Source organism: Cariama cristata, unplaced genomic scaffold, assembly GCF_000690535.1.
Source record: "Cariama cristata isolate BGI_N322 unplaced genomic scaffold, ASM69053v1 scaffold3258, whole genome shotgun sequence".
Classification (NCBI taxonomy): Eukaryota; Metazoa; Chordata; class Aves; order Cariamiformes; family Cariamidae; genus Cariama; species Cariama cristata.
The window spans coordinates 115,614-132,137 of NW_009632677.1; the positions used below are offsets into that span (position 1 = coordinate 115,614).

Below are 16,524 nucleotides of genomic sequence, written 5' to 3' on the forward strand. Positions count from 1 at the left end.
ACACTTAGAAAAACTATGTAATTTCTCTATAATGCACTTATATCTTGATTACCAGCAATGAGAGCCAGCATATATACGCCATTTTCTTCATGGCAGTTTCAGGAGTGCTTATCCCCTCACTAGTACTTGAGTTACACCAACACAATTCCTGTGCAGCCACACAGCAACTAAGACACCTTCTGCTTTCTCCTGGCTGTCTGGGGAAAGATAGGTTGTAGAACAGAAGACAGTAATGCTTATCACTAGCACCAGAAAACCACTACCAAGAAATGCACCACGCTCAGTATTAGTCATTCATTTCAAACCTGAAGTGTCTATTTCCTGGAAAATGCTATTCAAAAATTTGGCTTGTTTTTGCAGAACTCGCCTAATGGATGCTTATTAGCAGCAAAGTTCATTGATGTGGCACACAGTAATGCATCACCCGGGCTTTCAGTGACACAATCCTGGCTTTCTTCACTCCCCTTCAGGGGTGACTGGTGCTTGCACGTCCTACTAACATACAGTATGTGTTTTACCTTTGTGGAACCATTTTTTTTCCCCAGTTTGGCTGAAGCTCAACATCAGCAAAGTCCAACAGGGATCTAAGATTATGTTTGGCCCTTACAATGTGGTGTTTTATTCATCCTTTTCCCGTAGCGCTGCTAAGTCAAATGAAAATATAAACCTCACACAAGCAAAGGAGGAAGCATAGACAATAACAGGACACTCAAAAGAAAAAGCAAAAAAAAAAAATCTAGAGCTAGCTCTGTAAACTATTCCAGAATTGAAAAACTTTGTAGCCTACTAATAACTACTGAGCCATCTAGCCACAAGTTAGGAAGATATATCATACATTGTTTATAAAATGCTTTTTCTTTGTTGACTTACTACCATTCAAAACCAGACTTGGTTGGTACTCTGTATAATACTGTGTTTTGTATCACCATATCTTTGGTATATATGATCAGTTTTCTGGGCATAGGAATTTCTAGAGAGAAAGAATGCAGTTCATCAAACATAAAGCAGATTTTATCCAACACCTGTGCATTCTATCAATGCCCATAACTTCTAACACAGCTACATATGAAAGAGCAATCTTGTTTCACTGCTTACATATTTTATTTGAAAATAATTAAAAAATATATTATAATGTCTGAGAATTTCAGATTGGAGGAGTCAGTTAGCATACCTCAACAAACCACCATTTTCCATCGCTGCTCTATAGTAAACATTATCTTAAGAATCTAATGGAGTTGAAAACATTGATTTCAAATTCATCTCTCTCAACCATTGGTGTTCAAAGCAGATCTGAGAATAAAATCTGTCTCTCTGCCTAACCCTGCATATTTGCAATATTCACATCATTCCAGTATGTCTAGCTGATACACTGCAGAGTTAAACAAAATCCTCCAGAAATGTTGGCGAACAATGAATATGATGGGGCAATTAAACTTTAGAACTATTGACTTATATTTCAAATGGGTTTCTTTGTTTTCTAAGATGTATTATTTTCTTGTAATGGATCAGTATTGCTCTGTTGCAGGAATATTAATTTAAGATAACACAGAGCATGCACTATCATTTCTTTTTGTTTTACATACAGGACATGACTTTTAATATTCCCATGAAATAGATTAATTGAATATATTGTTCTAGCACCTTCTGTCCTGGCAAGACTTTTTGTCTTGCTCACTGGAAGATGAGTATTTCAAGATGTGCTGACAATCAAAACATAACTGGTCAAGCTTAGAAGAGTAATTTCTAGTGTTAAAATACACAGGAGCAGAGCTCCAGTAGCAGAAGTACCCCAGTAACATACAGCAACATCAAGTGCGCCTGTTACATTAAGATATAAGGAGTGTACACGACAAGACACAAAGCAAACAATGCACTTTTACCAGATTATAAAATCCTATTACGTTTTTAAGACACAACGTAAGCAATTCTGATTTGGCTCCACACACAGCCCAGTTATGTTCCCAGCAGGAATCCAGAAGAACTGCATATACTAAGGGTATATATTTACTTTGCACAGATTGACTCTAAATCCATGTCACAATACAATTGTAATTTACAATACAATCGTAATGAGTGCCTCTGCAACTGCCCTAAGCCGAATTCATTTCAGACTCTCTTTTACTGAACTCATTAATGGTGATGTTAATTGGTGAGTGTACAGGTCATTCTGCAATCCCAGGCCACAATTTACTGAAGTGACTGCATTCACAGCCAAATTTTTACCCTGAATACTTCTGTCTCCCTTTAGATCGGCTATTGAGCATTTTAAAACTTGGACAGCGTATGAAGTACAGTCACTGTTCACCAGAAAGCCCAAATTTCTACTGGGTACTCCTTTTGCAGAGTATGTCTTGTAACAAGGTATCTTTGTTTTCACACAGATTACCACACAGAGTATTTTTCAGTTTACGAGGGTCAAGCTATCATAGAAACCACCACCGACCAAAACACCCAGCTACGAGAAGTCACACAGATGGATTCTGTGAGAGCAAATGCTGTTACCAAGATGTTTTCTGGGAAATGCAGAGAAAAGCAGTGTTTCAGAGCTGAGACACCTTCAGTCCCATTTAGGAGAGTCAGGCAAGCCTACAAATTGAATTTAGGGCTGGGAGCAAAGTACTTTTTCTAGAGCTTCAAAGCACGCTCCAGTTTCAGATCTTTCTCAACTATTTAAAACGCACAAAGCAGACCAAGCCCATGTTCCCCAGCCACTTACAAAGAAAGTGTGCAGGCTTTGCCTGTCCTCATGGATTTCTTGGCTTCAAGAGCTCTGCTGTCCACAGGCAACACCAATTCACCTACCCTTCTATTTCCAACCTTCATCCTATTTCAATTCCACTGAAAGTTCTGGTACTTTAATTTATTTTTACTATTGTTTGATCATTCTTCATCATTTTCCCCAATAGTAGAAGCTGAAAGGATTTCTGTTTTGTTCACTGCTGAAAACACAATGCAAACTGCCTCCAAGGATTATGAGGCCTGACAAGTATTCTCAACGACAAAGTAGTTTGCTAGATCTGTTAGCGTCCAGTAATGCCACACAAAACTGTTTACTTAAAAAGAAGACAGTGACCATAACTAGTTGCCAGAGAATTTAAGGCAAGCTTCAATTTATTATGTTTTTTATTGCCAATGAACAATGTTTTCAACCAGGCATTTCAGATGTGGTTAACTCAAGCATTTTTTTTTTTTGTCACACAGTTCTATAGCATTGATTTCTAACATCATAACCAGAATGCAAAAGAATACATTTCAAATTATTCTTTGTAAAATACAACATACTATATCAAGACTGAGAAAGAGAATTCTCTTTTTAAATTGCTTACTTATTAATTACACATACTAGTTTGATCTGACTTTTTTCCCCCTGGCTGACACTTGTATATGCATTTTTAGACTAGACCTTGCAAGATGCTACAGGGCTCTGACCCCAAGTACGAGCAGATGTGAACATGTACCTACATTGCATGGGACATGCCCATTCCCAGAAACTAAAATGGGTTTACTCAGATGCACCTCTTAAAATCCCTGATCGAAACTGCTTCTGAATGCTCAGAACCTCACCTAACTCAGTTTCCAGTGTCAGAAAGCTTTACCTGCCCTGGCACACAACCACTGTCATCACACAACCACTGTCATCACACAACCACTGTCATCACACAACCACTGTCATCACACAACCACTGTCATCACAGCTACCTGTGACAGGACAGGAAAAAAAAAGCAGCTCATTAGTTTCAGCTGAAGAAGTAAGCGATTCATCTGCTGCTAGGGAACTACAGTTCTTTTTATCTGGCAATATTCTTCGCAGGGAGAAGATACTTAGAATATGAATACCAGCAAAACTCTTTCCTGGACACCAAGTTTTTCAGAATTTCCCATGTTGTGTCATGATACCTTTACCTATTTTCAGTTCTATGAATTACTGCATGATACCCATCTAGCAGAATCGTGCTCTTTAGAAAGAACTTTGTTCACACACAATGTAAATGTAATCTACCTCCAAATATGCAATGTCTTAAAGTGACCATGAGTGACAGGGATCTAAGTTTGAGTATTTATTTTTTTCGTTAAGAGCTAAGTTTTACTATATGAACAGAAAACTGGAAGGCACCAGCAAAGTTGTTGAACCAATTTCCTCAAAAAAAGGACAAGAGTTTAACATAACCCTGACACAATTCCACCACTCAGAGTACCCTAGAAGCCCAAAAGCCATCAGGAAGATGGCAGGAGAGAATAAGGGCATCCCTAGTTTTTTTTTCAGTTTCCTGAACCAGCAATACATTTATTTTAACAAACCCAAAAACTTTAAATTAATGCTCAGAGATGAAACAATGGCCTACACTACACTGCATGGCATGAAAGTCCCACCAGTTCCTCCGTATCTGACCTGCGTGAGAAACATTTCCTGTCAGCTCCAGAAGCAGCCTCACCAGCCGAAGGGCGAGTGTACCCGCAGAGCAAGCCTGCCAGGTGCCGCCAAGAAGCAGGAAGGATGCTTACCCCACGTGCTGCTTATAACCGTGCTAGCTATTCAAAGTAAAACACAAAGAGCAAACACACACAGTTTAGGAGCCAAATGACCTCCAAAGGATAGGAAGAGGACGCATGAATGACCCACTCTTGTTAGCAAGACTAAGTTACAATAATGGTTTCCTTCTTGTCACTCTAAAGGCACAGTGGTTTCACTTCATTCTTTCAAACTCATTACAGACCTCCAGGTAAGTTTACAACTGTCACACAATCCTTGTCTGTTACCTCTATGCTGCTACTGTTTCTTACTCTGCATTTAAACAGAACATAAACACATTAATTGGAACACAAATCACTCTTTTACATTGCATTTTTATATTGCATCTTAACCACGGATATAAAAATTATCATTATTCTTCAATAATGCAACTCCATTCCTGGAAACAGCTGCCTTAAAATCTTAAGCTTTCCTTTGCAACTTTTGAGGGAAATGATGCTGTGCCTTATAAGCATTATCAGCATAGCTTCTCTGTGTCAAGTGCAACTCTTACAAGACAGTTAAGTTAAATTCAGCATTCAGCATCTGGTATTTAAATACAAAGACAGCAGATTTTTGCATTTAGCTCATCCTGTAACACAGCAAAAGCACTGCCTCCTCCCAAAAGCAAACATTTGACTCCATCTACACCATGACCCCACAAATTTACAATATTTAGATGTGTTCCAAATCAGGTTCAACTGGTACAACAAATAAAACCCTTGATGTGAACAGTATCTAAAGTCAGATGAATCGGAATTTCTTGTTCTCTGTTAGAAGGTAAGCAGAGGTATTAATCATTCTTTATGTCACTCTTTAATTCTGAGTTTAAGGAAAATTGCAACGGTAAACCAGCTATGGCAAGATATCTTGGTTACGATGATTATGCCTCTATGACAATTAAAACTTGTCATTAACTAAGAAAGTTTGTAAAGTGTGTCCTAAAGTAAACACAGAAACCCTAACTAATATGCTATTTTCAGACACACGTTTGTAATTTTAGCTAGGTTTTAATCTACATCTGAATACCCACTCAAATGCATAAAGAAACCAGATCCAGATTCAAACTCTAGGTAACATAATCTAAGGGCGTTGTTCAAGCCTTATTTCTAATTAAGGATTTAATATTTGGACAGTACCTTCCAAACGAGGATTAAGAATTTTGCAAAGGAAGACAGTATGACTGTAAACTGCTGCCTTGGCTTTCCCAGCTCAGGAAGTGCAGATACCACACCCAAAATCTTATTCAGGCCTTTTTTCTCTCTCGCACCACTTCTGCTTTTTCTCTTCTCTTTCCAAATAAAGTTCACTACTAAGTTTTAATCTTTTCTCCTAAACCAGAATCACAAAATACAAGAAGACAAGAAGTCTTTGTCCACCCAAATAATTCTGTTCTAAACGTAGAGCTACAGTTCCAAGACACATGGAAAAATGTCGAAGGCAAACGTAAGAAGTTCATGTTTTCAGGTTTTTAGTACTTTATCCGTCAGTCACATAGAACCTTCCATCCTAAGTACGAGCCTGTAAATATTATGTTTTTACCTGGATCTTGGCATTATCACACATCAGCCTACCAAGAAAAATACAGATTCTTAACACATTAGTTGCAAAGCGGTGCTATGCTCAAATTGCTCTTACTACACAAAAATATTTTAAGGAATAACAGTAGCACTTTACTGGGAAAATTTATTTTGGCTTCCTGGGTTTTTAAGCCCTTCATGAACAGCTACATAACCCTTCCCTTTGTAGCCCTGATCATGTTTTATTTTATTTACAAACAGGAAGTATCTATCCCAACGGTTACATGATGAGCACATGCATCTACACGCATCTGCATCCCCAGATAACATCACCAGTGGCAAAGGAAGAAGAATCAAAAAGACTACTTCTCTGAACTAGACAGGAAACCCTACACTTCAGCCTCTTCAACTCAGTGCTAGAGAGAGAAGCATCTTACAACTTTGCAACAAGCATTTGAAACCTTGAAAGTTTTACCAGTTTTCAAAGCTTTTTAAACAGATTTTAAATCCTCCGTACATGAAAGACCAGCCATTAAACTATATATGAAGCATGTAGAGCAGCATAACATATTTCCTTGAAGAACGATAAACCTCTGTGTAAGATGGACCGTTCAGTGCGTGGGAGGGCAGAAGCATGCTGACATTAGCTTAGAAAAATATGCAAACTCTTAACACATCTGAATGCAAGCAATTTAAAAGCCCGCAAACTATCCCCCAGGCAGCCATCTCAAATAGTTAAGTACTAAAACAAAACTAAAATTAAATTTGAAAAAAAGCACAGAAACATCAACTTTCATACTAATTGGCTACATTACATGATACAGGTTGCTGTTTTCAGCTTATATTTAGTTACATTAATACTAGCATGTTCATTCTACTGAATTCTATACAAAATTCTCTTATAACAAGTTAATATTTGTATTACTTAACTCAAGTCTTTCCCTTTTAATTTCACTGCCCAAAACCCAATCACGCTGCTGAAAGTGGCATATGGCACTACATGAAGAAATGACACAGTCAGGCAAATGCCTGCAGGGGAATAATTCATCTCTACCAGCATTGATACCAGAGCGCCTGCCCCCACATTACTACAGCTGGAATCTCTGGAGTAGAGCAGAGCCGAGCCTGCTGCTCCTCCCAGGACTGTCCGCTGGCTGCTGGGGAGTAGGGTCGTCCCTCCCCACCAAGGTCTCTTCTCCCCAGTGAAGAATGCAGGGGAGATAGGAGAAAGGGTTTCCTTGACCTATCTCTCCAGCAGCTCTCATCCTTCTCCCTCCTACACACACATATCTGCACCCACCTCCAAATTACACATACATCCAAGAATCTCTGTAGGTTGGTCGGGAAAAAAAAAAAAATCTGTAGGAAATGAGGCACTGAAAAGCAGCAACAGTTTCCTTCACATTTTTTCATCTATGAAGAGAAGCTGAAAGCTGGAGTAACTACTTCCATTTCTCAGTCTCTGGAGAATGAAAGGAGAAGGTAAAAAGCACCAAAATGCCAATCTTTATCTTAGATGCAAAATCATAGTTGCCTTAATTGTTTTTGTTGCCATAATTCTCCAACACCCCCTCTTTGCTAGCGTCAGTCCAAACACACAGAAGACATTGTTCATACCCTGAGGAGCTTTCCAATTAAATGAAAGAAATTTCAATATAAAGAAAACATTTAGACACAACTGGAGGATTTGAAGTTATGCAAAAGATTTTAATTTATGAAGGACTTGCAGGTACGCTTGGTGCTCGTACACAAGAGAGTTGCAGCCAAACTCTGGCTTATACTCCTTGGTTTTCTCAAAAAGGATGAGACTGATGCACAATCTCTGGCACTACCTGCTTTTGCCCTCAAAATATTTACATAATCCTCCTCAAAGGACTGTGAAATACTCTGCTCCTAATCAGTTAATAATCCTGTAGAGAAACCAGCAGGAAAAACGGGGAAGTTACAGGCAAGTAGCACTAACCTAAATAACAACATATGAGTTAATGAGTTGGGGCAGAGGGCTGTTAAGTTTAATGAAATTTCAGAGTACTACAGAAAGCAAGCTTTATTTTCATATACAAAAACTGCATCTAAGTCTACAATTAGATAGCCCATGTTCTGAAATAGCATTGTACAAACTGAAAAAGCATCTTTAACTTTTTATTGGTGTAAAATAAATTCTGATATGGTAACACAGTATTTGAGACTAAAAATCTACTAATAAATATGAGACTTGTAAGAAAGCTTATCTAGTTCAGAGCAATATATAGCTGCTTTTCATAGTCACCCGAAGAATACAGTGTGCTTTAAAAAGTTAGAGAAACCTAACCCTCTGTAGGCCAGTACTTATTTAGTATCCTCCCAGTTAAAACCAACAGTGAAAAAGGTTGGCACTATAAGAAGATTATATCAAGATTTTTAACTGCTCTTAAAAAAAAATCCTGCAGACTTCATGTATTACACTGATAGAAGTATCTTTTTAATCAGGTTCAAGTGATGTTCTGCAAAAAAACTACAGCAGAGGAAAAGAGTTATCTGATCAGTACATTACACCCACAGGCTCAGAGTCTGTGGTTAATAAACAGCTCTCTACAGTGAAGAGGAAAAAAAAAGAAAGAAAAAATAATAGTGCTTGCTCTGACCACAATCCTGAAGGCAGCTTTGGAAGACTCTTAATCAACCCTACCAAAGCTAGAGAGGTTACCCATGGATAGAACTACCAACTTTTTTCAGAATTAGCACCTTCCTGGATAGTACCTTACAGACTACAATCAAATCTTATACAAAGAATTTTGCATTTCTGACCTAATTCCTGGGTTTAATTCCTATAGATCTTAACACCACCAATACGCAATTAGACCGGTTTTCATGGCTTTTCCTTGAAAATTTAATGAAAAGAAGACCCTTTAAAGAAAAACAATTCAGAGATCATGCATCACTAAGATTTATTATCATTCTGGCACAGGCAAGATAAACTACAGGAGTTATTCATGCAACTCAACACAACTTATTAAACACGTTCTCTGAAAATCATGTATCTGGCCCTAGAGCTATAAAGGCTTCCTAGCATTTAAAAAGGAAATAGAGACAGAGCAATCAAATTTCAAGCCTTGTTCAAACAATTACTCTTTGCTTGAACAGAAAATTAACTATTTCAAAGGGGTTTTCATGTAAAACTTGAACGGTCAGGACTAAAGCAGTCTCAAACCATCACATTCAGTGGTTGAATTTCCTGCATCTACCTGCATATTCCGTGGAGCATTTTTGTTGCTTTTCATATGTGCTATAACCAAAGAAAACGAAGGTGTAGCAAACAGCATTCTCTTAACCACACAAACTGAAACCAATCTGACTCATCTTCTTCTTGGGAAACTGGACAGAAATGCTGAAGACCTTATGTTCACAGAAGTTGTTGCACGTCGCCTTTCTACTGCTAGCTGCTGTATTTGCATTGCCTTTTGTGTCTGGCCTCTGCAATCCTGTTTTAATAAAATCAATATAGGACGTACAGTTTATAGAATGAGTTAAATTACCAACTTTATCTTTGCACATTTAACCAAAGTCTAAAGTTCAGACATATACCTGTCTATGCACACACTGTATATGTTTGTGTATGCACAGATACATAGATAAATATACACTCTTCACAAAGATTACACTGGCACTATTATTTTGGACATGTCCTGTGGAAGAGTTCAGAAACATCAACTTTACAGAAATTCAGTTTACTTTTCATGATGGAAGGACTTGGACAGAAAAAAAAAGCAAAAAAAAAAAAGCTGCAGACTGCTTTGGTTAGCCAATCTCTAGGTTCAAGCATGTCTTAAAGTGCCAGGTGCACTATAATTTTCACAAGACAAGTGGGTGCCAGGAGAAGAGTAAAGTTTCTGTAGGTGCAGCTGTGGTACAATCTTGAACCAACAGCCTCATGTAAGATTATGCACTCCGGACAACTGTAACACTGCACTACTCCTGACACCTAGAAAGGGTGATTCAGCCTGAAGCACAAAAAAACTTGCATCTTTTTACCCTGAAGCTAGAAAGCAATGCTTGTACTTAAAATGACACAAAGTTTCAAAAATATCCGTTATCAAGTTGTCCTCTGGGTCTGTAAGTAAAAATTTAATACAGAAGGCCAGCTGATGATGTTAAAATGGGCACACACCTTTACTATTTCTTCCGTTTACTTATTCATTAAGGAGTGACACAAGAAAGAATTATGAAAATCTGCAACTGCCTCGGAGGCAATGTAAAACCTTTTGCTATAAGGTGCTACCGACACTGCAAGCCAAATTCACAATTAACAAATATTGGGCTGTTAGAATAGCTTAGCACTCTTCTGCCAGTTGCTTAGCAAAATCTGCTGAACAGAAATTACTTTATCTCAAAGTTTTGCAAGAATCGGGTTATGAATTTTCCCAAGAAAAAGTTGTCATGCTAACTAATTACCATGTTTCAACATATCATGTGAATTGATGCTTACCATCTCAACCATGCTGCAAAGGACTGGCAGTTACGACACGGGCTACAATCTCATTTCGGTCCTAAAGGTTTTTATCTCCTCTTTGGAATATGTGCCTCAACTGTCTCATTAAACACAGCTGAAAAAGCTACTTTCACGATAAAGTCTTAGATGTCATATAATATCGAAAGGATCATTTACTCTGAAAATAGATTCTAAATTGTTGAGTGAACCATATCCTGGTTTGTGCTAAGAGTACACATTAAGCCCCTCTAATAAACTGAAGATTTTTTTTTAACATAACCTGAGCGAAGGACAAATAATGCTTGTCAGCAACAGCAAAGAAGTTACAATTAAGGGCATTAGTTCAATGGAGTGCTCAATTATAAGAATACTTACGTAAAGAGTACCCTTTTTTCTTTCCTGCCCCCAAAATGAGAAAAGGGTTAGATCACCATTCTAGCAACGCTATTGTGCACTCCTGTGGTTTACAACAGAGAAAGAGAGAGAGCAGCCCAAAAGGATGATCTACTCAGTCAAGAACACAGTATTAAGAAATAAATACTCAAGTATGCAAGCTACTCTTAAATTACAAAACAACAGGTATCCAATGGGAAAAGAAAATTTTGATCCAGCTATGACTAAAGACATGCTAGCACAATTGAGCCTGTAACGAATTCAGGAGCTACCCACCATACATGAAATGATAAATTTATATTAACCTACATGAAACCTCTTAGATGCGTATACTCAGTAGAAAACAATGTTGGAAATAATTAGTAGAACTATTTAAGAACAAATTTCATAATACATATAAACCTTGCTGCATTTTATGTATGTATGATCCTTCATAGCTGGAAGAGCCCTAGAACACTGTCAGATCCGAAAAATTAAATTCCTTGAGAGCTATGCTGTACTTGAGAAGTTATCTAAAAATACTTATCCAAAAGCATTAACAACTTTAACAGCAAAATTTTTCATCATGTCACACTGTTGCAGGCATATAGCATCCTCATAAAAACATCATCTTATTAACAGCTACACATGCAGCAGGACTACCTCAATTTTTATTTGTTAGAACAGTTACATGCTGGCACAGGGAAATTAAAATGCAGGAGAAAGCAGACTACAGCAAAGCTTGAAAAGAAAAAGCTTAAAGATACATGGGTCACATTAAGGTCTTCCTCTCTCTTAAGTCGGCTTCTGCTGCTGCTCAGTCATGCAGGGAGATCATAATTTTGTGGCTGTGATATTTCCACGGCAACACTGGTGACAGTGATGTCACAAATTCAGCCCTGACATAGCTTCAGGATCAAGTACAAGGAGCAGATGGGATGCGAGGGAGAAAGCCCCTATTTAAACACAAATCTCTTTCATAAGAAAGAAAGAGGCATGAGCAAAGAAACAGGTGAATGGATCACGTTTTCAAGTATGATATATTCAAAAGATTATCCTAGCATGAAAATCTATTTAAAGGCAAGACCTACAATACAGGGTAACTGTCAAATTTGTTAGGCCTTATAATAAACCAACCTTGAAAGCTCCCTGTTTAGCATGACAAGCCTTGTGCTTCTTTCTAAAGTGGCGGTGAAGACAATACACTTTTGTCCCTTGTGAATTTCCTTTAAATAACTTTAACATTCAGATATATTAATTTGATACATCACTGTGCTCATAATACCATATGTAAATCCAATGTCAAGCCCTCACCAGAGTGAGTTTGTTATCTGAATTATATATAATATGAAAGAAATTAAAATTAATCCCAGATGGGTCACCAAGTACAGCAGGATGGTGACTGGAATATTCAGCCAGCAAATTTCAGTGGTAAAAGGGGACTGTACTTTTGTGCTGATCTGCAGACTCATGCAACAATCAATACAACCTCCAGGCCAGTCGAAACACCCCTACACCCCTCACCAGTCACACGCCGCAGCCTCCAACGCTACCGGTATCAGACATCGTTTCTGCCCTTGGCCACCCCATGGATGAACAGCAACTGAGCCCACGCAGGGTAGAAGGGATGATAGCAGAAAGTGGAATAGAAGAAGGTGCACCCATAATACAGTCACAAGTACAGTGTCCACATTAACTCAGGTCACAGTTCAAGGAGATACAGAGATTTCTTAAACACACTACTCTCCACAGAGGACAATCGATGGACCGCACAAAACGCCCATGGAGGGAGGCAGGGGAAGTGACTACAACCAGAACTCAGGCAGAGACGATCATTCACAGAGCTGCAGGGAATGAGAAGTGGTTTCTTATGGCAGCAGAGGCAGAAAGATGCAAAACAAAAATCAGAAGTCAAAAGGGAGATAAGAGGAATTAAAAGGACATAGATCCATGTTCTGATCACAGAAGAAAAAAAACCCACATTTTTCAAGATTTCAAGATGAAGACTTGAAAGGATTATCAACAGTCTAGCTCTCAGCAGGGAAAGGAAGAAAGAGAATAAAATCTGCAGGTTGAAACCAGGCCTAAACTGAGATGTGAACAGGCCCCCAGGAAGGGATGCCAGGTGGGGATGGAGACTAAATCCACAATGCAAGGAGGAAAAGATCAGAAGTCAAGTAGCTAAGCAGGGTTCACAGACATCATCTATGAAATTACTAAGGCAAAAACTGCAAAAGGAAGAGAACAGAAGGTAAAATGTGCCACAATACAAACCACAACAATGATGAGAGAGTTAGGAAAGCCCATCTGATTCCCCAAACCATGATGGTACTGACAGCAAATCAAAAAAAGCAGGCAATAAACTGAAGGATGCTGGCTGGTCACAAAAAAAGTGAAAATACCCAAGGACTGCACCAGGACCAAAATGTCATTCCACAGCTAAATGAACAATCTTATGAAGAGGGAAAAAAAAAAAGAAAGGAAGCAAAAAAAAAAAAAAAGGCAAGAGGAACTCAACAGATCAATAATGGATAATATATAATACAACAGGTACAGAAGACCCTATTGGGATGGTCAGGAGAAGACCTAAAGAACTACAGTTGTTTAGATTCAACAAAAATGTTTTTTGTAAACATATTAGGCACGTACCCATGACACCATTAACAGAAATGTTGGCTGAAATTTTAAAAAGGAATAGCTTGGGGCTATAAACTTCTACACGTTTCTAACTTGTTAGAGCAGTAAATTGGAAACAGCACCCATTAGCACAGTAGGATAAAAAACATATTCAATTTTAAGATGTAGTTTATTGTTTTTACAATTGTGATTAAGACACAGCTGTTGCAGACTAGCACGACTACAACACAACCCGAACAAGACTTCTTCTCTCCCTGTGTTTTTATAAGGCCAATAACCTCGGATGAGAACACGAACCGAGTTCCCCCAATGGACTCTCTCGAGGTCACTTTAATTTCAGCACTGGAAATCCCATCTTCTTTTTACCCAAGAGGAAAAAAGCCTCTCTCCGATAACTCTTGCAGTACTACATCTCTTTTACCATGTGTTTATAGAGACGTGAAACTGATGGCTAACATGAGTTCAAGTCAGCACTCATTGCTCTTTGTATCATGTATCAAACCAAAGCAGCTGCCAACATGAGCTAGAAAGAAAGTCTCTTTCTGTTGTTGATAAAAGAACTTACTTTCTCCCTATCACACTGATCAAAATTAACATTCCACTGATAGACAGAAGTCAATTGTTCTGCTAAAATCAAATCTTATACAAAATCAACATTTTAAGAACTGCAGAAGATGCATTTCAAGTCCAAGCTTTGCAAGTATTTCTCAGAACAAAAATATTCTTACAATCGCTAAAATGAAAATACAATAATTAAAACCCACAACAACTATGAATTAACACATTAAGATTAACAGATCTTAAAAGGCAATAAAAGAACCACAGTCACCTTCTAATACAATCCCAATCCAACAACAATTCAAAACATAAGATGACACTAGATCAGGATGAAAACAATTTTTTTCCACCTCTCATTTCTACAAATAAATATCAACAGGCACAGTATATTACCTTCGTTTTCAGATGCATGGCATTTTACTTTCAGTACCAAATCAAAGGTACGTTCCGGATTTTCCCTAGAAGAAGCAAACACAACTGATTAATCGTATATACGTTTCAGATAGTGCTTCTACTGTGTTATATCTTTTCCATTCTATTTGTACAGAATAAAATTAAAATAAATTAAGATGTCATTAAAATAAACTAGAAATCAGATTAGTTCTAAGGAAGAACCAAAAAGTGGCATTTCCCTGTACACCCATAAAAAAAAGAATGAGGAAGATAACCAAGCTAAACTGTATGATTTATTTAAGTGATACTGTCACTGTCTCATACATTCAAATAGCTTTTAAGTCACTCTATCATACCATGCCTAACAGTCAAGAAAAAAAGTGCTACTAAAATCCTTATCAACCAGTCTGAAACATATTAATGGAGCTGTGGGCAACCTTTTCTAAAGCTATGTTTTACTTCTGCTTAATAGGAACAGCCCATCATTAGGCTTCCATTTTAATTCCACAAATTTAGCCACTACCCTTTAAATGCATATGATTATCACCACAAGGCTGAGAATCACTTCGCTTCCTGTTTCACAAGATATTGATCGTTGACTTGGACTTTAAAGGCTGAACCTCAGGCATGATTCAGTGAGTGAGAAAACATTATTGCAATAACTAGGGATGGACGCAATCCCAAGCTAGCCAGGAAGATGGAGCCTCCGTATCTGCAGCAGCCACCATGGTCAGCTCTGTGTGATGGCCAGCATCTCTTTCACCTCCCCAGTAATACACACCTGATAATAATGAACTGCATATGCTAATAGCAATTAACACTCAAACTAATCCCAAGCTAAATATTTATTAAAACAGTTCTAAATGCCATTACTACACCACCCACCTCTCTCTGCCTACCAAGCAAACTGCTATTTATATTAAAAACAAGTGGTATAACCGCACCCATATCAATTATCTATTTAACCACATAAAAGGTTGACGCTTGAACTCCCTTCTTGGGTAACCCTCCCACTGAAGTCAGCTGGAGTTTTAGGCAAATAAAAAAATCCAAGACTTGGTTCCAGGCTTCTAGAATGGTTCAAACAAAGCACGCAGCAAATTAACACACTGTTTTTTCTTTAAAGAAAGTTTTGAATGAAATCCAAAGGCTGATCTGGGGAAAATTTCAGCTGTCACAAATTAATTGATTCAGTACAAGCTTTCATTGACCTCAGTACCTCATCAACTGGGATATGCAATTATAATCTAATTCAGGTTATGGAGACATAACCCACCCCTATCACAATCTTTCCTTGCATCATATTTTAAAGCATTTAGTTGGGAAAATCCTGTATCTGCTGATCCTGTGTGTAGGGAGATCAAATTCTGCTCTGAGTTACAACAGCCTAAATCCAGGATATTGGAGATTTACTCTGGTATTAAAGTCCATCCATGGTTCCTCTGGCTGGCGAGCGGGTTCAGAATGAAACTGATACGGCTCTGCTTCGTTGAGCCACCTAGAAAAGCCAACCACAAAAATCCTCCCTTTAGAAGAAGTGACATCTCCCCATGACGTTACTCTAGCTCAGCCGCTGGGTTTATAGTCTCAGGCCATTTTCCCCTTTTCTTCCTAACCAGACCTCGCAACACTGGGTTTTTAATGTGAATTGGTTCAAGTGTTACAAACACCAAACGAGTGCTTCTAGCTCAACTCGGAGCTGAATTACACTCATGAAGAAAGCTCTTTGAGGTAACACTGCCTTCCGTCTTTCACTATACCACTCTAAATCTGCTTTTGCAGAAAAACGATTCTAAGTTTACTCTTCACATCCCACTATACGCTTAGAAGTGTCAAAAACGTGTCAAACTAATCTGAGAATTGTCAGACTGTCTCTCATTTCCTTTACAGCTACCGGGTAGCAGCCTGCTTATTCATCATATATTTACACAGAGATTTTTGTCAATTCCTGAAACCCATGTTTAACATCTTTTTGGTTTCCAATGTCAGCGAGACCAGGCAGCAGCTCCCGATGGGTAAAGCTGGATGGCAGTGCTTCCGAACACCTGAAAATGTCTTTTGCACCT

At 38.2% G+C, this 16,524-nt stretch overlaps 1 protein-coding gene across 1 annotated transcript in view; it reads right to left on the reverse strand.

Moving 5' to 3' along the window:
* Positions 1-14,523, reverse strand: part of LOC104166495 (DENN domain-containing protein 1B-like) — a gene marked incomplete at its 5' end in the record, with an annotated part of 126,425 nt that extends 111,902 nt beyond the window's left edge. Inside the window, 1 exon segment of the mRNA XM_009706439.1 lies at positions 14,459-14,523. Coding sequence (XP_009704741.1) covers positions 14,459-14,523 — 65 coding nt within the window.
* Between the last annotated feature and the right edge of the window lie 2,001 nt (positions 14,524-16,524).